The following is a 21,775-nucleotide window of genomic DNA, read 5'->3' as shown; positions in this document are numbered from 1 at the left end:
AGGACTAGACAGCATTTTGTTCCCTTGTGCATGGGATCACTATGAGTCAGGGGCTGACTCAATGGCAGCTAACAACAGCAACACTGGAAGACACAGGCTGATTTCTAAGATGTTCAAATGTGAAAAATCTACATCTTAGAAGTGATGTAATGAGGTAGATGAAAGCACTATATGTAAACGGAGGAATAAATGAGATTATTATTCAGGCTATAAAAAGGAACGAAGTACTGATACATGCTACAACATGGATGAACCTTGAACACATTACACTAAGTGAAAGAAGACACAAAAGATCACATGTTGTATGATTTCATTCATACAGAATACCCAGAATAGGTGAATCTGTAGAGACAGTAAGTAGATTAGTGTTGTCAGGGGCTGGGAGGAGGGGAAAATGGGGAGTGACTTCTTACTGGGTATGGAGTTGTCTTTTGTGGTGATGAAAATGTTCTGGAACTAGACGGGGTTGGTGGCTGCACAATAGTGTGAATGCACTGAATGCCACTGAATTGTTCACCTTAAAATGGTTAATTTTATATTATGTAACTTTAAACTCAGTAAGAAATTTTTAATAAATATGATTATTCCTGTGAGACAGAACTGCAGCCCTCAGCACAGATTTCAAGAGTGCCCAGCCCTCTCCCCTGGAGCACGCTCACATATGATCTGAGCAGAGAGAAAGATCAGTACTGTACGAGACAACTTCACCCGGAAGAGGACTAGCAGCAGCACTTGGAGGTTTGGAGGAGGAGCAGGAGCAAGTCTTTCGGTTCAGATGGAAAGCAGTGACCTTCCAAGGCAATCCACAGAGCCACTAGGAAGGGAGACATGAGTGCTGGGCTCAGCACCTGTGCCCACTCACGTGCACCCTGTGAACACACAGGCTAAGACACAGAGGGGCCTTCTTGGCTGTGCTAACAAAAGGACCCCAAACAAATCTGCCCATCGACCACGTTATAAGTGAAGACAGTGATTACAGCCTAGTTAGTCTTCTCTTGTCCAGGTTAAATGTTCCCAGTTCCTTCACCTTTCCCACACATTCTAGCTCCCAGATCCTCACCAGAATGGCCGGACTCTGCTTTAGAAGCACTTCAGTCTGTCAAAATGCCTCTTACAATGTGACAACCAAAAGATGTTCATTGGAGCATCTTTAATAATTATTTATGTTGCAAAAACAGCACAGCACCTAAGTGTCAAATAATTCCAAAAATGGCGAAGTAAGCTGTGTACGTCTATTTCATAAACTGTTGATTACAGATTTTTACCAAAATATGGAGTAACATGTAATATGCTCATACAATATTGAGAAAAGGCAGCAAATGTGCAACCGTTTAAAAGAGGGCATGGTTAGAATTAAAGGGCCGTAAGGAAATACCACAAAATAATAAGGAATTTTTCTTTATCAGCAAATTTGTTTCTCTTCTTTAGACTTTTCTGAACTTCCCATATTTCCTTTAATAAACATACAGTTGTTTAAAACAAAAATAAATGGACTAGACAAGAAATTCCAAATGGTCTCTGACACATAGAACTCAGCATAACTAAGATTTCCCATAATTTTAACATATATTCCCATTACAGAACTTTTCTTCCACAGAGAATCATAACACTTCTAAATGGCTCAGATTCACATTTTGGCCTTTTCTAATATAGTATACTATTTATTTTAGTGACATTTAAAACATCACCCCGGTGTCCGCGTTTTCCATAACAATGTACTTCTATAACACTACATATAAACTGTATCTATATATTAAATCACATTTAAAATGCAGTAGTAAAATTTTCTATTAGGGAAAAAAAACCTTCAAGAAAATCCTTCTGTACAGCAACAGATATATATAAACATGAATAGTCATCCTTATCTACTTACCCTTCTCAGCCTTCACCAACCCCCATTCCTCTGACTATTCCCTGGGGGAAATTTTCCTTTTTCTCTCCTTAAATACTCTTCTCTCCTTTTGGTCAATCATAATGGCTGACTACATATTCCCTCTCTGGCTACATATTCCCTCTCCCATCATCTTTCTACCCCAGTCTCTTCTTTTCCTTACAGGTATGAACTATTTCTGCAAGGCAGCTGGGTAAGGGAATATCCATGCCACATCCCTTGGGTAGAATATGGGCCCCTCTCACAGAGCTTGGAATGCTCTCTTCTTTGCAAGCACCAAGAGCCATCTGACACAGAGAACACAGTCTCTCCAGAAAGCCAGAAAGCCCAGTGGGGCAAGCCCATTACCACTATTCACAAGGCCCATCACAGATGCCACCAACAGCGCTGCATCAGCCTAATGTTACAGTAAGTACCACATTCATACTAAAAGAATGATTTGTTAAATATCTAAATAAATGTATTACTATCATATATGCTGCCTATGACACCAGGTCAGCCCCAATGTAGTATTACTATATTAATTTCCAAAAGAATGACTTATCTAATGTTTAAATGTGATTCATTTTTATACCTTTTCATATTAATAAATCTGAAAATCACCAAAAAAAATTTGTTGTCAGAACACGAGTCTCAATTATCAGCTCAGAAAATCTGGCAGGCTCTCTCCAACCACCCAAAAACTCAGCACCTGACTGCATCTTATGACCCTCCTTTTGCGAGTGTCCCTCAGGCCAGGGACAGCTGCTTGCTTCAGTGAAAAGGCTGACTGGGAAATTCTGCCTTCCCGAGGGAAGTGTGTGTTCAGCACTAGCCACGCACAGAATGGGAAGCCAGAAGCACAGCAGCCAGACCTTACTGAGAGTCCCAGGGCCTCTGCCCAGTGCCACATGCATCCGCACAGGGCAGCCCCACCTCCCTTGCAGGTGGTCATCTATCCTCCAGCCCTGTGGGGAAATCTTATCCTTGAACTTCTATCCCTACAGATGCTGTCTTTCCACTTCTGGCTCCCCTGCACCAGTCACTTCATGACACCACGGGCCCCCACACAAATGAGAAAGATGAAGCAAACTCACCCACTGAGCACCACGATGAAGTCCATGACATTCCAGCCATTGCGGAGGTACGAGCCCTTATGGAAGATGAACCCCAGGGCCACAATTTTGATCCCAGCTTCAAAGCAAAAGATCCCAATGAAATATGGTTCTGTCTTCTCCTGTGGCGACAGGGAGCAAAGGCACAGTAAGGGGAAGACCTGGCCTTGACAGACATAGGAAAAGGCACACGCCAGCCACCTCCTATGCTTGAACCCTTTCTTGTCTCCTACAGCAATACCTGTGCTGGGCCAGCCCTGTGTGCAGATGGGAAGTGAGGATATGGAGGATGAAAGGAGACCTCAGGGTTCAGGGTCTCAGTGACTCATGGCACTCACTAGAGCAGGGGAAGCCCCAGGGAACCAGCTGTAGAAAGGATGGATTAGGGGACACACCTAGGGACCAGACTTACTTGCCAGGAAGGTCACGAATCACCTTGGTTTTGCCTTAAAGGAGTTTGTTTTTCTACTGCTGGCCTTCCCATAAACTGGAAGCTTAGATTTTCTCATCCAAGGGTTTCAAGCTGCAGATACTTACCCACACACTTGGATTTTAAGCAATTTGTTTGTTCTCTTTAAAGGGAATATGTTAGACACGTGAATCATTTCTTTAAGGAGAATATGGACGTAAGTGTTTAGGAAGTTCATGCCCATATATAAACACAGGCATTGAGCAGCCTTCATCCTCTCTCTTTTACCCTCCTCTTTTCCTCTCTACTTCAAAAGTCCCCTGGGAAGGGGGAGAGAAACAAATGGATCCTGTGCTCATTACGCAAGCATTTGTAATGCCCTCAAAACTTCCTGGGATCAGGGGTTTAAAAGATCGTCCCTCTTTTCCTCATGAATCCCAACGGGGTTTGTCACTAACTTGTCCCTCAGCACAGAACAAACTCCTCACAGAACTATAGGGTAAGGGAGGAGAGAAGGTGAGAAGGTGACAGAGAGAAGGCGAAGGGAACAAAGAAAGACAAAAAATGGGGAAGAAGGTGAGAAGGAGAGGGGCACCTACCAGCCTGCGGGACATCGGGGTCTTGTCGTCCTCGGGAAGGTGCTGTTCCAGGGCCAGGACAATGCAGTTGGCAATGATGGTGGCCAGGATCATGTACTCAAACGGCGTGGAAAAGGGGAGTTAAGGAATAAATTCACCAAAAAGAGAGGGATGCAGCCTCCAAGATGGCCATGCACATAAATACACAAACTCGTCAACCTACATGGTGCCTATGCAGCCTGATTTGTATCAGCTTAGGAGGCAGCCTGGACGGTGGGCGGCCCTTAGCATATGAAACTATCACCACTTCTGATTGGGCTCTGAATGCAAAGCAACCTCTCCAAGAAAAGGAAGTATAAAGTCAATATATAGTTAGATGTACGGCAGACACTCCAGAGGTCTTAGTGAATTCAGTGACATATCTAATAATTAACCAGGGCTGAAAACAGGAGTGGAAAGATGGAAAGAAGGAACATGGTCAGTGGCATTTCAGGCCCCCAGGTCTTCCCAGTCTTCAAAGCACTGGACTGCATAAAGATGCTTTAACAAGGATCCAGCTGTGCCTGTCCTGCTTTCTCTAGGAATCACATCTGGAGTCTCCTCCTCTATGGCCTCTGCTCAAACAAGTAAAAGAAGAACCCTTGGAATAGAAACAATTCTCTCCATCTGAGTTCCCTTCTATTTCAATATCCAATTCATAAAAATATGTAGCGGGGCCAGGAGGAGCTTGCTGTGGCCCACCTTACTTTCCTTCAGGCTTGGGCATCTACAGGAACCAGAGAGACACATCATGAGTCTGAACCCAGGACAGTGAAGTCCACACTACTAGAGACCACACTACAAATGCGTGGAAAACGAAGTCAGGCTTTATTCTGTTACATTTTTCTGAAAGCAGGTGAGGGGGCTCCCTGCACCTTTTTGAAAAACAGGACTATGACTCAAGCATCAGCATCCTGACTCCTGCAGAAAGGTTTTGCTGCAAGGTCCAAGAGGAAGGAGGGAGCCTCTTAGAAAAGAGAGAAAGAGGGAGTCACTGGCTCCCAGAGTCGAGTCATTCTGCACATTTGATTTCATTCTGTAACTACTGTTGTGACAAACACAAGCGAGCTGCCACTGGTCTTGCTGAGCAACCTGCGCTCTGGCAGCTTCTGAAATCCAGGCAGGAGAGAAGAGTTGTAGTTCTGGCAAAGTCGGGGAAGGGAGGGGCCCCACATATCCAGGCTGGTTGTGTAGGATGCAGGACCCAAAGCCCTTCCTTGGGAATACAGAAGGGGAGCAAATCATACACGCGCCACGTGATGCCCCACCCCACCATATTTGTATCAAGGTTAAATGGTCATTCAGGGACGCTCTAAGGACGAGCAGGCATAGGGCAGTACCCAGGCAGAGGCGCTGTGTGCAAGCAGACATGAGCTGCCCCACCAGTTGCTCTGGTCCAGGTGCCAGGATGGGAGGCTGCAGGGGGTGAGATAACTAGCTGCATCTGAGCCTTTGGTCCTTTTCATTCTCATTGGGATTTGGCAGTGCCATCTCCTCCCCCACCACCATGCATCCTCGAGTCACAGCCCCTTCTCCAGCAGCCGGTCATCCATCCTTCCCACACACCTCCAACACTCACATACCCATGCCCTAGGGACAGCTATGCTGGCCTCTGATGCCCTATGGCTCAGCCCCCAGGATCTGGAAACTGGACAGGCCTCAGAAGACCTCGGAGCCAGTCTCTTGCCTTCACACCCTACTGTGTTTAAACCCTCCCGGGCACTGCATGAAGACACCCTCCACATACCTGCACATCGCTCCTCCTTCAGTCTCTGTGGGTACCAAGCCAGCCTCTGAGAACTAAACATGCAAGCAGGACACACACTAGAGATGCCCACTTTCTCGGGACAGGTGCCCCCACCCATCCCACCCAGGGCTCTGAGTGCCCATGATCCCAGGTGCAGTAGTCCTCCCCTCCACATCACAGCTCCAATCCAGCGCTCTGAACAAATGTAGGACAACCAGGGACCACACCACTACCTGTGTCCCATAAGCGCTTGGAATAGGCTAGGCTGTCCTGGACCTGGTTTGGAATTCCCAGACCCAACTGGTAAAATGAAAATGGGGACATGGCAGAAGTGGTGGCCTAGGAAGCCAACCCCTTCCTGAAACAGGTCCTGAAAGGGAGCTGATAATAACCTACTTGCATGTCACTGACAAACAACAAATACAAGCTGAGGGCATCTAGGGCAGTGCTCCTGCAGTGCAGGCATGGAATACTAGTACCACAGAAACTTGCAATCAAACACATGAGGGAAAGCCTGGGGTAAGTGATGTTAAGCATGTTTCTTCCCAGCAGGGCTTCCTGGAGCCTTTAATACTAACGTATATAACGTGCACCCCCATCCTGCAAAGGGCATTGGGAATAACGCACAGCCCTTCCCAAACTTGCTTCTCCACAGAACCGTTTTTTCAGAGCATGGATCTTGGGAATAGTGCTTGTAGGCACATACTTGGGAAGCTCTGAGACAGGGAGCAGGTCTCACTGCCAGTCCCCAAGAGTGGAGGAGGAGGGCTGGTGGCCGTAGGAAAAGATGCCTCTCACTACAGTGAAACTAGTACCTCTTCCTTCTTATCCATATGATCATCCTCATTCCTAACGAAAATGTTCCCCATAACTGTTCCCCATGGCTTAGCCTGAAACCGGGCTGGGAATACCCGTGGCAAGCCCAGAAACCTGTTCCACAGAATCACAGAGTTCAGCGCCCAACACAGGATGTGGGACTGAGAACATGCACTTTCTCATTCAAGCTACAAAGTGATAACCACAGGCTTAAAAGAAAAATGGGCTCTCAGGTGCTGAGCCTGCAGGCAAGCCAGGTCCTGGCAGCTATGCACCTCCAAGGCCTTTCCACCAGCAATATTGGCTTGGGCTGCCACAGCTACTCGGCTGCCCCCCACTCCTTGCTCCCATTTCCACACTTGCATTTTCCCACCCAGATAATCTAAGCATAGGGCTCCCTGCCAGGACCTGTAAGTTCAATTAGTCCAGAATGTCTAAGTGCAGACGTTCAAGTGATGGCTTGGCCATCAACACTGCAGGATACTTAGGTTGAAGAGCGGCTCTTGGCCCCACATGAGCCAGACTCTCTGTGACTGGTCAAGTACCTGATGGCTGGGAATTCATGAGGTCCTAGTGATTGGCACCTGAAGGCTGAAATCTAAAGGTGGGAATTTGGTAACTCAGAGATTCTGAGAAGACCACATTTCTACTTCCTCCCCCAGCAAACCCTCTGCCTTCCGTCTGGTGATTCAGGACGCATTAAGAGCAGCAATCCTTTGGCTTAAAATTTTGAAATCTGCTCAGATGCACATACCCTTGAGAGGTGTGTCCCTCTAGGCCTTATAAAGCATCTAAATCTCAGGATGAATTCATGTTTGGGGCAATTAAGAATCTGAGGTGAGATTTTCATGTAGAAGAAGAAGTGAAAATATGAGGATTCTGTGTATTTGTGGTCTAGGTGAAAGACAGGATAAGACCAGGGAGGTCTTAGGAGAGGAGAGCAAAAGAGAACATCCAATTCTACTTGGACCCGGCCACTCTCCTTTACAGCCCTTTTCTTTAACCTCGTCTCAACTCCCCTTTCTGAAGAAGCACAAAGAACGACCACTTAAATCCCTGTGCTTTGGCTTCCACCTGCAATAGCCTTTCTACTTCCTCTTGGTCATATGTTAAGACCAAGCCGAAATGTAACCTCACCTGTGAAGCTCTCTCCCTGAAGCCCCTAGCTCTTTGACATGTGGAATTTTATTATTTCTTCTCATATTTATCTCCTCCAAGAAACTATACCTTGAAAGCAAGGACTACGTTTCATTCATCTCTCCACTGGCAGTGCCTAGTAGAGCTCCTGGTACACAGTAGGAGCTTAATCAATGTTACGTGAATGTATGAATGAACGTGAGGCATCCCCTTAAGGAGGAGCTCCACAGAGGAGTCATTATAAAGACAGGATTGTTGTCACTCACTTGGGCTCAGGCCTGGGGCTCCTGCTCAATCCCACCCTTGGGAGCTGATTCAGGTGCCACTCCCACTTCTTCCTGCCAGCATAGCTCCAAGCCCAATAGCAATGGCTCTGCTACATCCCAAAACAGAGCCCGGACTGGAAGTTATGGCCCATAGGTCCAACTACCACTCCTTGCAGGTTAGACAAAGATGTGACTTGGAGACATCAAAGGAAGCTCCAAGTTGCCACAACCCCAAAGAACACCACTATTCATGGCCATCACCGTCAGGGGCAGGAGGAAAGTCTGTCCAGGACTGTGATTCTTTCCATCCGGGAATTTAGTGACTCCTGTTACAATCTGCCTGACACAAAGCACACTTTTGAGAACAAGATCTATCCCTGGCATCCAGATCATTTGTGTTTTGAGGTCTTTAACAAGTGGAACTAATGGAGCAGCAAGGCATGAGGGCCTGAGGGCAGAGACTTTGCCTGTCTTACTCACTTGGCACAGAGTAAAGCAGAAAACCAAACCAGCTGCCCTCAAGTCAATTCTGACTCATGGAGACTCCATGTGTTATCAGAGTAAAACTGTGCTCCACAGAGTTTTCAATGGCTAATTTTTCAGAAGTAAATCACCATGCCTTTCTTCCAAGGAGCCTCTGGATGGACTCAAACCACCAGCCTTTCAGTTAGTAGCCAAGTGCTTAACCGTTTGCACCATTACTGCTTTTAATTAATGAATAAGTAAATGAATTAATAAGTGAATAGCATAGGAAAACTAGAGTTAGAGGTATCCTTACGAAAAGTATCTCATATTTTCTTTACACTGTAAACCCATTTGAATTTTTGTACTGCATACTGTGTACACACGACCTATTCGAAAAAAGATACCAGTGTGGGGGGTCTTAGGAGCCTGTGAGCAGCCATCTAAGATACTCCACTGGTCTCATCCCTTCGGGAGCAAGGGAGAATGAAGAGAACAGGATACAAGGAAAAGATAAGTCCGAAGGACTAATGGACCACAGCTACCAAGGCCTCCACCAGACTGAGTCCAGTACAGCTAGATGGCGCCCGGCTACCACCACTGACTGCTCTGACCAGGATCACAACACAGGGTTCTGGACAGAGCTGGAGAAGGATGTAGAACAAAATTCTAACTCACAAAAAAAAAAGACCAGATTTACTGGCCTAAAGGAGACTGGAGAAACCCCAAGAGTATGGCCCCCGGACACCCTTTTAGCTCAGTGGTAAAGTCATTTGCAAGGTTCACCGTTCAGCCGGAGAGTGGACAGCCCCATAAAACCAAATGGGACTAATGAGGCACAGCAGTCCAGGGACAAGGGCCAGAAGGCAGAAGGGGACAGGAAAGCTGGTGATAGGGAACCCAAGGTTGAGTAAGGATAGTGTTGATGTGTTGTGAGGTTGTTAACCATTGTCATAGAACATGTGTACTAACTGTTAAATGAGAAACTATTTCGTTCTGTAAGCCTTCATCTAAAGTGAGAATAGCAGCACAATTGGAAGAGCGTAGTCAATCTCACTGAACTGTGCATGTAGAAATTTTTGAAATGGTGTATCTTTGGATATGTATATTTTCACCAAAAAAAAAAAAAAAGTCGAGAAGGGAGAGGGTTGACACGTTGTGGGGTTGTTAACCAGTCATAAAACAATATGTGTACTACTGTTTCATGAGAAACTATTTGTTCTGTAAGCCTTCATCTGAAGTACAATTTAAAAAAAAAATGCCAAAACAAAAAAAAGATACCAGCATGCATAGAAGACCCCTTTAATGTAAAAAAGAAAAAAAAATTCTGTCTTCTGAAAGGATAACGAGTTACCTCTGGGTAGTAGGGTTATTTTCATTTTCCTCTTTACTCCTTTATGCATTGTGCTTCTGAGTACTATAATGAGCATATATTAATTTATAATCATAAAATCAATTAAAGCTATATTTATTCTGCAAAAAACCACCAAAACCAAAACCTGCCCTCACCCGCAGGTAAAGAAGAAGGTGATGGTCATGGAAAGCCGCACAAGATTTCTGAGATGATCAAATCAGAGAGATTAAAGGGACTGGACCAAATGAGAAAATGACCATGAAAGTGCTTTGAAATCTAGAAAGACGCCTCCTCCCCCTTAACCAGCTCATTGTCCCTTATCTGGCTCACTGTCTGCTTGCTAGGGGCCTCATTTTGTAAACTTTCCCAGCAAATCTCCCCAAACACCCCTTCACTCCTTTCTCTCTCTGAGCCCGTTAATGAGGACCCGTGTCACTCCAACTCTCGCTTTCCTGTCTAGCAGCTTCAAGACGATCATTAGGGAAATGATAAAAATAGGTTCGCTTATTGATTTATCTCCTTTACCCAATGCTCCTTTCTCCAAACGGTTAACTTGTTTCCTTAGCAACACAGCTAATTTGAGCAGTGCTGCTCGGCCTGCACACCTGCCATTTGTTCATCTCCTTCCTGTAGAAGAGAAAGCTGGGGCAAGGAAGAGGGCTGACCTTGGGGCTACAGGGATAGCAGTGGCTCTGCTGGTCCACGGAGCTCTGGGGGCTGTCCTAGGGGCTAAGCCATTGCTCTGCCCATCCCAGCAGAGCCTCCTTTGCCCCTGCCTCTCAGGTATAGGTCTTCAGGTACAGGACTGAGGTCTCAAGCAGCAAACCCAGGGTGCCCCAGGGGAAGCACCCATCTCTCTTACCAGCAGCTTGCTGATCCTACACTCCTTCTGCTCTCAGCTGTCTCCTCCCATAGCCTATTACATCAGGACACTAAGGAAACTGTCCTCTGAGGGGTTGAGGAACCACCTGGGATAGGCAGGCAGACAAACGATGGACTCGTTCCCTGACTCCAGGACTAATGGAGAAGGCACTTCTGTGGGGAGCAGCCTGTGACCACTGAGGCACTTCCTGAAGACTCCCGGAGGAGTCTAGAATAGGCTGCAGCCTTGGAAGGCATGTCTCAGCTTCTTTTTCCCTTTTCCACCCCTCACCTCAGGCCCAGAACAATCTCCCCACAGGAAGCTCTTTCCTCTTTCCCTCCCCTTCAGCCTTCTGTTCTTGGACATCTAACTCTAAGAGATGTGAGAGTCCCAGGAGGTGGCCAGGATGGCCTTAGTGCCCTTCTCTCCACACTACCCTCACCTGCACATAAATGCCATTCTAACAAGAGGGATTTTGACTGAAAGCTAATACTAATAGGGAAATGGCCCTGACTATTCTGTGATTCCCTCAAAGCACTGCACCAAAGAGGCATTTTAAATACGAGCAATAGTGAAATACAGATATCCAAAGCTTTCATGCTCTTTTTTAAATATGAGAATAGTCAGAATCTTCCTCGAAACCAGGAAGACAGTGAAGAAAAGGTAGCTCGACACTGAGAAACCAGAGCCAGGACTCTCATGGTAAAAACTGCCCCAACGTGGAGCTAAAAGGTCAGGGAAAGGTGCCATCATCCATCCCCCCAGAACCAAACAGGAAATACAAACAGATCAAAGCCTGAAATAACATATGAAAGCCCTGGGAAAACTGTAAGGTGCTACACAAATGCACAGTCATTTTTATTACCCTAATAAATCCATCTTTAAGCATCTGCTGTGGCTCGAAGCCTTGGAGAAAGCATCTGTTAGTGGTCAAAGCCTCCAGGAGGGGGCTGGCTGGCTGCAGCCATGGGCTGACATTGAAGAGACCCACCCCAATGAGGGATTTAAAAGAAAATTATGGTAATGGGCCTCCGGGAATACAGCAAAGACATTTGGCCCAGACCTCCTGGGAATATGGAAAGCACATCTAAACACCAGTCCCCAAGGAGGATTTATGAAGCTAATGGCTCTGATGTAATCTCTCCCAGTGATCAGAAGGGACATTAATCACACCCAAGGCCAGGGCTGAGAACAGGAGGGGTGAACCATCCCAGAAGTCCGGCTCCAGCTCCTACAGACCCTGATGGAAACGCAGTGAGGTCATGCTGGTGAGATCATATCCCCTTCTCCTAAGACCACTGAGAAAGATACATCTGTCCTGGAGAGATGGGTACTACTGAAGAGATGAGACCTTGTGCCCAAAACCCAAACACATCGCAACAACAGAGCATGTTTGCATCCCTCATGCTCGTCCTTACCCTTCCCATAGGCTTATTACAGGAATATCTACCTGCTATTCTATCCACAGCCACCATGAGTGCAATTCTTCAACCCTTCACAGACTGAAAAGAAAATGAAAACCAACACTCTTAAAACAGGCCTGGAGCCAGCTCTCCATCCTGGAAGGATATCTCACCTTGTCTCTGGATTCTGGTATGAAGTAGGAGGGAGTATGAGATATAAAGATGGAAATCCAAGAGGCCTTTCTAATAGCATTTCAGCCAGCTTTCCCCACTTCCCCATCCACCGAGGTGAGAGGGCCCAGTTAAGAGTCATGCCAAAGTCCACAGGAGTCTCAGGCCAGAGGTTGATGTGGTCTTGGATGGGCCCCTTCTGGGCTTCTTTGCACTCACTCCTATGGATGACCTCAAAGGACAGGTTTTCCCAAAGGAGACCAACCCAGAAAAAGGGAATACACAGAGGGAACTTGTACTCCTTGGGGGTCCCAAGGGGTTACCAATGCATTTTCCAATTTTGTGAAAACAAATGTTAATCTTCTGAATTTATCAATCTATGGGCCACTCTCATATTTCCATCTCCTTTCTCAGTTTTTCAATTGCTCCCCCAGGCTGATCAACAGACTGTGAACCACTCATCACCCTCAAAGGGCAGAATGGTAAGCCCCTGTGCTTCTCCATGTGAAAAGTTATTAGTGTACAACTCTGGCTGAGTATCTGGAAATTCACACTGTATTCCCTCCTTCCCACCTCTATGGCAAGAGAAATGCACTGTTTATAAGCGGAAAAATGAGGTGGAAGGCTCAGCATACTTCATGTTGTCCCATTTCATTACCTCATTGCTCTCCTTATTGTAATTTTTCTCAATGACCAACCTCATCAAAAAAAAAAAAAAGAAAAGATCAGACTGAAAATCCAAACCTTTTTTCTTTTTTTAAAACAAAACAAAACAAAAATGCATCATGTGACTTCTAGCCTTAACATCAGTTTTTTAACTTTGGTTTCCATGGTGGTGGGATGCAACCTGCCATTACCATGACAACAGCTGCCTCTGTTCAGATTCACCATCTGACAGGCAGCCCTGAGCACGCATACATGTCTCTCCCTCTCTTTCTCTCTCTCTCCCTGGCTGTCAAGAGGATGGAAATGTCATTACACCTACTCCTAAAGACTTAAAACCTAATGAATGAAAGACAAAGAAAGCAATACTGAGAACATAACGAGGCAGTGAACCCCCCAAAAAAGCTTTCTCCTTGCTGGTACAGTCCTACTGCTCTCTTATAGGGGCCAGTGGACTCAGTTACTCAAAACAAAAGATCCCTACCATTACCTTCTCAATGCTGGCTTTAAGGCCATGTTCAACTTTTCACTGCTTTTAGGCCAAAGAATTCCTTGATCCTGCCCTCTAGACAAAATGACTGAAAGGAAGTTCCCATTACTGCTACTTTGGTTAACTAATACTCAGTAGTTCCAAACTCACTGCACCCCAGATTCCGAAAAGATGGGGAATACTGGTTCTGAGAAATTAAGACAGCACTGGTCCCCCCCCCACCCTTCTGCCACTTGCGTCCCTTTCAATTACGTTCAGCTGGATAAGTCTTAACAAATGCACTTGTTACATATCTGACTGGATCCTGAACTCAAAATGCTGTCATTTGACACACAGTTTTGGTGATCGGGAAACAAATGATTGAACGCTATACAAAAGGGAAGAAAGAAAAGGGGAATATCAAAAGCCTCTGGAAGAAAACAAAACAGTGGCAGGAAAATTACCTGTTTCAGAAACCAGAATGATTTGTGTTTTGATGACACTCTGATGAATTTGAGCCCATCAAGAGTTCTGGCAGCAAGCTGATTTTAGGAAAAGAAGACAGTGGCTGCAATCAGCAACCACACCCAAGACTATACCCTACTTTGTATCAATACTTGCTTCATAGGGTGTCAGTCAGTACTCTGAATGTATAAAGGAGATGAAAAGCCTTTTATGAATAAGTCCATGGAACATCTCTGGGGGAATTTTTGTTTTCCTTTGAAAAACCTGCAACTGTACCCTAGTATTCAAAAACACCTACTGAGCCTGCAAACCATGAGAAAATGTTGAAGGAACTAAGTATACTCAGCTTGGAAATGGGGAGACTTGAGAGAGAGATCATAGCTGTTTTCAAATATCTGAAGGACTAGCTTGTGACTGGAAACCCTGGTGGTATAGTGGTTAAGAGCTATGGCTGCTAACCATAAAGGTCAGCAGTTTGAATCCACCAGGCGCCCCCTGGAAACCCTATGGAGCAGTTCTGCTCTGTCCTGTAGGGTTGCTATGAGTTGGAATCAACTCGATGGCAATGGGTTTTGTTTTTTTTTTTCTTTTTTTTAAACTTGTGACTGGGGGCTTAGATGTTTTCTAAGTTATTCCAGAGGGTAAAACTAAGACCAAAAGGTGGAAAACCTACCCAAAGGCAGATTTGGGGGCAATATAGAGAATAACTTCCACTGTCCCACAAGTGAATGGACCATTTTTTAAGTACTAAACTCAGTGGTGTGCTAATAAATGTTTAACAACCAGCTGTCCAAGGGGAGAAAGCCCTTTTGTATCACTCTTGCCAATTTCTGGGGTGTCAATATTCTCTCCACAGCCATTTTCAAGCTACCAAATTTGACATCACTGAACATGAATTTGGAAGAGACTCACAATGGATGCTCAACAGCTGGGACCAGCCAGTTCCAGCATACCATTTACTGTAAGCTCCCTGTCTCCTTCAGACACCTTCAGACACATACTGAGTTGATTCCTGTATTTGATGGGAATTGAGCTCAATCAACCCTCATCTGCACAAGGGGTTAACCACATAGGTTGACTGAAGTTCAGTGAGTCTTCAGCCACTTGCTTAAGGGCCTCCTGGTTCAGCATGATTCACTCTGATCCCTGAGCCTCAAGTTGTCCCCTTAACTGGACCTGGGTTCAGGAAGTTTGAAGCATCACCCTCATCACAGAAGGCTGGGATCTGTGCAGCCGGGTGTGCCAGAAGCAGCCCTAGGTGAATGATTTTGCCAGTGCAGTAAAACATAAGAATTTACCACCCCATTCCCTCAGGGTGAGTTCCAGGAAACCCAGGGAGCTCCCACTATTTCACTGTAACCTGCAAAAGAACTGAGAGGAAGCAGACAAAAGGCATGACAACCAAAAGAAACAAATAAGCCAAGTAAAAGCTCACCTCTCCCTCTAGAAGATCTGTGAATCTCAGCCTTGGCCACACAACAGAATCACCTGGGAAGCTTTTAAAAATTAAGGACACCTGGTTCCATCTCCAGAAGTTCCGGCTGAATTTGTCTAGGGTGCAGTTTGGGTATAAGCATTTTTAGAAGCTCCCCAGCTGATTCTAATGTGCAGTCAGAGAAAAGAGCACTGTGTCAGACGCTGGGTCATGAAAGCTAATGGTCTCCTCAACTCAGCTGAGATAACTACTGAGGAAAAGAGAATCTCAGAGACACAAGGAACTGAAAGATGCCTTGTTGCTGGGTGCCATCGAGTCAATTCCACAAATAGCGACCCCATGTGACAGAGAAGAACCGCCCCATAGATTAGTTCTTTACGGGAGCAGATTACCAGGTCTTTCTCCTGCAGAGCCACTGGGTGGGTTCAAACCACCAATCTTTCGGTTAGCAGCCGAGTGCATAACTGTTTATGCCACCAAGGCTCCTTGAAAGGTGCCTTAGCATTCTATTAACTGTTTCAACACACTCATTTTACAGATGTGGATACTGAGGCCAGAGGAGGGATGAGACTTGTCCAGAGCTGGGCTAGAACCCATCTCTGGCCTCTCTATCCCATGCCCTGAAAAGCTTAGGAAACTACTATCAGAACAATCAAATAAAGCTCCCTGGCTTCTCAGCTTGAATTGAGGGTTCTAAAAGAAGGGGATCTTTATCTGACCTTACTTCCTTCATCCCAGCACTACTCAATTATTCTCAAAGACTCTATCTCTTACGTCAAGATAGGGATGGTTTATCTTTCCTAAGGCCACCAAAGAGCCCAGTAAACATTCTGAGGTGAGTGCTTGCCTGAGCATCCATTCTCCACCTGCTGAGTCCTGGTCTTGGTTTTACACTGTGTAGAAGTGTTGCCTACTGAGTACTGTACTAGCATTTCATAAAGTTCTCCAGCAACTCACAAAGGATCCTCCCCAGCAACATCAGTGGGAAAGGAGGTATTACCATTGTTCTGAAATCACTGTTTTCTATTCTCACTGGATCAGTGCTGGCTGGCTTCACCCCTATGCATTACCCTTCTCTTGGGCATTCTTACATTTTCTTAATTAAGTCCTTTCTTATTAATCATGATCCCTATATCCAGAGTCCTGTGCCCCAGCCCAAGAGAAACACTAAAAGAACATACCTGCTAACTAATAAAAGGACAAGGAAGCCACAGAAGGGAGCTAGAAGGAAGATGACTGAGCAGAGAAAGAGTATGGAGGAAGAAAAAGAGGAAATGTGATAAAAGAAACCCTAGACTTAGAGTTAAAAGCCCTAGGTTCTAGTCCCTGCCCTGTCATTGAGAAAGAGACCTGCAGCAAGTCACTTAACCTCTGGCTGAGTTCTCTTATAGATAAGTCGGCTTCATTAAAGGTTCTCTTAGGCCCCTATACCTCTGGTGGTAGTAGATACCATGATGGGAAAGGAAAAGGGGGAGAAAGAAGGAACATCAATTAAAGTGAAAGAGGCCATTTTTGATAAAGTACTACTAATGAAGGCATCCAACAATAACATATTCAAAATCGAAATGCTGGCACACGCTGGAACACTTGAAAGCATCTAAAAGGAGCTCCATGACAAGCTGGATTGGCTAGAAACTTCCCTAAAAGATAACTGACAAAAGGTTAGAATTCTCATACTGGTGGTTTGGGTGGGAACACAGGGCTGCGTTTCCATAAACCTACTGTAAGCCTTTTCTACTCTGTCTATTGGTATACAAGAGTCTTTTCTCCAGCTACCCCCACCCCTCAATTTCTTTAAAAAGCTGCAAAGACATAAACATTCCAAACGGTGAAAGCTAAAGAAAAGGTCATTAAAGCTGCCTCCTCTACACTAATTCACACTATGGGCACTCCAGAAAAGAGGGGAGTGGAGGTGAGCTTCTTCAAGGGTTGGAAAACACAAAATGGACTTTACATGCTAATATCGAAAGGGGAACCAGTGTTTTCAAATCAAAAGCCCTCTGCAGAATGGCGAGGGAAGTGTGGCGGTGGAGCTTTTGGTAAAAGGAAAACAAAACAGCCAAGAGCCCAGACTCCAACCTACGCTCACATCCCAGTGACACAGGGCAAGATGTCTCAGATGCACTTCGTGATGATCATGTAGACGCAGAAGAGATCTCTGCTCTTCTCCCATCTACTGACCCTTCACTCCCTCCTGGGTTCAGCCTCGTATCCGATGGGTGCTGCACACACACGAAAGTGTGCAGTGTCATCTTAAGAAGATGCTCTGTTAGGGAAGAGTACCTGCTAGTCTGAGGCAACATGGTAAATAGAATAGTCAATGGCGACCATCAGACCACATCGGCCTGTGCCCTTGGGCCAATCATCTATGAGAACAGCAATATCCACCTCACACAGCGTTGTACTAAATGACATTTGTCTTTAAAGCACACTGTGGCATTCCTGTCACAAAATAGTTACTCATTAAAGGTCAGTTCTATCCATTCCCAGGGATGCATCCTGTGGAATGGAAGGTTGTCTGGGCCTGTATCATAGTCCCTATAGAACACTGGTGAAATTCTATGATTAAAGAGTTGATAAAAATTAAACGAAGGTAAGAAAAAAAGAGAGATGATAAACCTTTTGACGGTGCGGGGGTTCTTCTCAGCCAGCCTCTTACACAGTGGAAGTGTGGAAGGTTGTGGGACAGCTCTCATTTCCTAGACTCTATTCCTCTGCTCTGCTCTTTTGAGCACATCTACTAATGTTTACAGAGCCCTGGTGTTGCAGTGGTTAAGAGCTCAGGCTGCTAACCAAAAGGTCAACAGTTCAAGTCAACCAGTCGCTCCTTGGAAACCCTATGGGTTGGAATCGACTTGACAGCAACGGACTTAGTTTTTTGGTACTAATGTTTACAACAGAAATCAGCTCAGTCTTCCTGAGCCTCTCCATTCAGGGGTGGTCATTTGTCACTCTCTAATAATCACCCAGGAAAGAGGTTACCCAAAAATGTAGCATCCTTATCTATATAACTGCTGAGAGGGGTTAGGTGGTGATCTCAAAAATAAATACATACATACATAAATCCCTATCAGAAGAGAGCAACTGCCTTGCCAAAATGCCCAGAAGACTCGCCCCCTCCTCATGTTACCACATCCACCCACCCACCCCACCTCCAGACAAGCCCACACCCTTCAACTGCTCCTCACATCCACAGACCAGAACACATGCATCCTTGTGCATCCATATGGCTCAGTTATTTCACAAATAAATTTCCATGCAAATAAAATCCACAGTTACCAGAAAGGCGAGGCAGTTCCCTTTATTTTTTAGGCCCACTCCCTAACTTCTTTCGAGTCTTCTGCTTGGTTTTCTGAAGTCAAGTGACGCATCCTCATTGTCCACTCACATCCACAGCAGTATCCAGTTTCTGAAGGTGCTGTCAAGTATCCCAGAGTCAGGTGACCTTCAACTAAGCTCATTAGGCAAATTTCCAAGGGCCCCAAACTATGAAGCCCACCCACCCCAAATTCCCTCTATCCCTTTCAGAAGCTTCCTCCATTGTTCATGGAGTCCAGTTCTGATTCTTTTCTCTGACAGAACAAAGATAGAGACCCTAAATACCCATAAAATCTGAAAGGCCAGGGAGCAGTTAGTTAGGGGGCTGGAACCCCTGTAAAGAAAATCTGCCCAGAGGCCAACCTGGGACTCTAGAAGAAATCCTTCCATATGCCACCAACTGCACCAAGCTGAAATTTTTGGCCACCATTTTTGTACAAACAAAAACAAAACCTAGTGAGTTTGTTTTAGGCTGTTGATGGTTTTGACTATCTGATCTGCCTTTATCGGAGTTACTGAAAGCTTGCTGTGAAAATTCTGTGTCATTACTGCCCCTGCAGATATCTTTTCTGGGTTGTAAATCCGAATATGTCCTTAGGGACACTACAGATGTAAAATCGGCATTAGAAATATACGAAGAAAGACAAGTTTTGATGTAAATATTTCAACATTCATTTTTTAAAATGTAAACCTAATAACTTTGGGGGGAAGAATTTTGTAGAATGGCTAGCTATTTGCCGTGGGTAAAAGCATGGGCTCTGCATCCTGGTCTCCACCACTCACTAGCTATGTGATCTTGGGCAACTTAGTCAACCTCCCTACACCTTAATCTCAACTCTGAAACGCAGAAAACAAAGGTGACTATCTCAGTAGGACAGTTATGAGGAATAAATGCAATAATTCATGGCAAACACTTAGTGCAGTAATCCGGCTTGTAGTGAATACTCAATAAATGTCAGATATTTATTAACTATATCAGCGTTAACATTAGTACAAAGGGTTGCATACACATTAGTTGCAGCTAGCCTCACAACAGCCTTGTGTAGTAAAAGAGCGAGCTCATCTCATACCTGAAAACACTGAGGCTCAGGAAAGTCACGAGATCAACACGAAGTCACACAAACATTATCCGGCAGTGTTCAGGTTAGAAACCCGGTAAGACTCAGGAGAAAGATGGTATTCTTAGAAGGATAAAACTTGGCTAGAGAATTTTAATGTTGATTCATCTAGAATTAACCAGACATTAACAATTAAGATTCATTTGCTGCTTACTATGTGCCAGGCACTGTTCTAAGCATTTCACACATATTATTTCATCTGATCTTCATATCAATTCTATAAGACACATTCTACAGGTAAAATTAAGGAACCTGGTAGTGTAAGCACTTGGCTGCTAAACAAAAGGCTGGCAGTTCGAACTCACCCAACAGCGCCGTGGGAGAAACACCTGGTGATCTGCTCCCGTAAAGACTGCAGCCTAGAAAACCCTATGGGGCATATCTGCCCTGTCCCATGGAGCTGCTATGAGTTGGAATTGACTGAACGGCACCTAACAACAACACAGGTAAAATTACTATTTCCATTTTATGCTTGAGGAATCTCAGGCACTTAAAGGTTAAGTAGCTCACCTAAAGCACATAGAGAGCTGGAAAGTGGCAGAGGTGGTACTAGATTTGAATCCAGAAGCCATGCTTTTAACAATGATGCTCTATGACCACCAAGCAGAGGCTGGTAACCCTTTCCACACTAAGGCAAAGTTTTCATCAGGTTAGCACTGGACTAAATGACATGTAGTATTCCTTTAACTCTCGAGATTCTAGACTTTGACTTGTCCAGGAAAGAAATAAAATAATGTCTAAGTGACTCTCTGGAAATGATACCAAGAGTAGACTTTGAACAAAGCAAGATGCTACATCCTAGCCTAAAATAGACATGAAATAGTCATAAAAGCATGTATTGATTTCAGCAAAGCATGTAACAAGAATATGTTGTACAACACTCTTAACAGACAAAATAGAGAAAAGTTAGCTGGCTAAAGCAGAGTTCAGAATATTTGAAAAGATCTGAACAGCCAATTAGCACTCACTAATGCACTGATGATAAGCAGAAGGGAGATCCCTGATTCCAGCTCTATTTTTATCAATCACTTTAGTGAAAGCATGAAGCACATGTTTATCAAATCTTGGGAGGATGTAGAGATCATGGCGGAGAGCTCGCTCATTAAACAAGAGAATCCAGAAACAGCGTGGAAGGGAAATCACTTAAACTTTGTAGTCTGATCACCTAGATTCAAGTTCACTCACTGGTGGTGACCTTGGGTATGTGACTAATCTTCTTTAGCTTCTGTTTCCCAATGTTTAAAATGTGGATAACAACACTTAACCCATAGATTATTGTTTTGTCTAAATGCAGACAGTCTGAATTTGGTGGGTATTCATTGAAAATTAGTCCCCTTTCTCCACTTGAAAAGGATCTCTACAGGATGGACTACTGGACCAAAAGGAAGGAGGTAAAATGTACTTGAAATAGAAACAGAGTCCTGAATTTAGATTCAGAAATTAAAGTGAGTGAGAACGAAGGGAGAGAAAACTAACTCTGTCATCAACTCATGTTTAAAAGATTCAGGATTTTTAGCTGACTACAACTTCAACCTCAATTCAAGTCAGAAATAGAATTCTACTTCCTTCCAAAAAAAAAAAAAATCCTAACAAAATTATTTTAATTTAAACAAATGTATTAAATGTTAATGCTGATAAGCACTGTACTATGTCCTGTCAGAATGGACCTGATGGCAATGGGTATGTCCTGGCAATTCAAAAATTAATAGATAATGCCCCCCCACCTTGCAGGGATTTTAAACCAATACTAAAGCTATGTGGTAAGTGTTATAACAAAGTAATATACAAAGTGCCATATGGGAGCCTAGAGGAGGGAAATGGTTTTACTCTGAAAGGGAAATCAAGGAAGGCTTCATGGAAGAAATAACCTCTGAATACAACCTGAAAGCCAGGTGGCAGGGGAGAGAAAGAAGACATTCCAGGCAGAGGGAGAGGCAAGTGCAAAAGCATGAGGCCTGGAAGAGGAAGGTGCCCTCAGGGATCAACAGGCTAGTTTCAACAGCTAGAGAGAGGATGTTTATGGTGATTGAGGCAGGTTGGGGAGATCATGAAGCAGGCTGGGGAGCCAGGCATACCAA

General features: G+C 44.8%; 1 protein-coding gene across 3 annotated transcripts in view; it reads right to left on the bottom strand.

The window, feature by feature from the left end:
* The window catches only part of CACNA1E (calcium voltage-gated channel subunit alpha1 E), a 366,059-nt gene that overhangs the window by 332,624 nt on the left and 11,660 nt on the right, over positions 1-21,775 (bottom strand). For all 3 annotated transcript variants that reach the window (XM_004372885.1, XM_004372886.1, XM_004372884.1), the window contains exons 2-3: positions 3,994-4,099; positions 2,968-3,107 (exon numbers count right to left, since the gene is read on the bottom strand). In XM_004372885.1, the coding sequence (XP_004372942.1) occupies positions 2,968-3,107; positions 3,994-4,099 (246 nt within the window). The remainder of the gene's footprint in view (positions 1-2,967; positions 3,108-3,993; positions 4,100-21,775) is intronic.

This window comes from Trichechus manatus, unplaced genomic scaffold (assembly GCF_000243295.1).
Source record: "Trichechus manatus latirostris isolate Lorelei unplaced genomic scaffold, TriManLat1.0 scaffold00021, whole genome shotgun sequence".
Classification (NCBI taxonomy): domain Eukaryota; kingdom Metazoa; phylum Chordata; class Mammalia; order Sirenia; family Trichechidae; genus Trichechus; species Trichechus manatus.
Note: the sequence above shows the minus strand (reverse complement) of the source record. Positions and strands in the feature narration are given on the sequence as shown.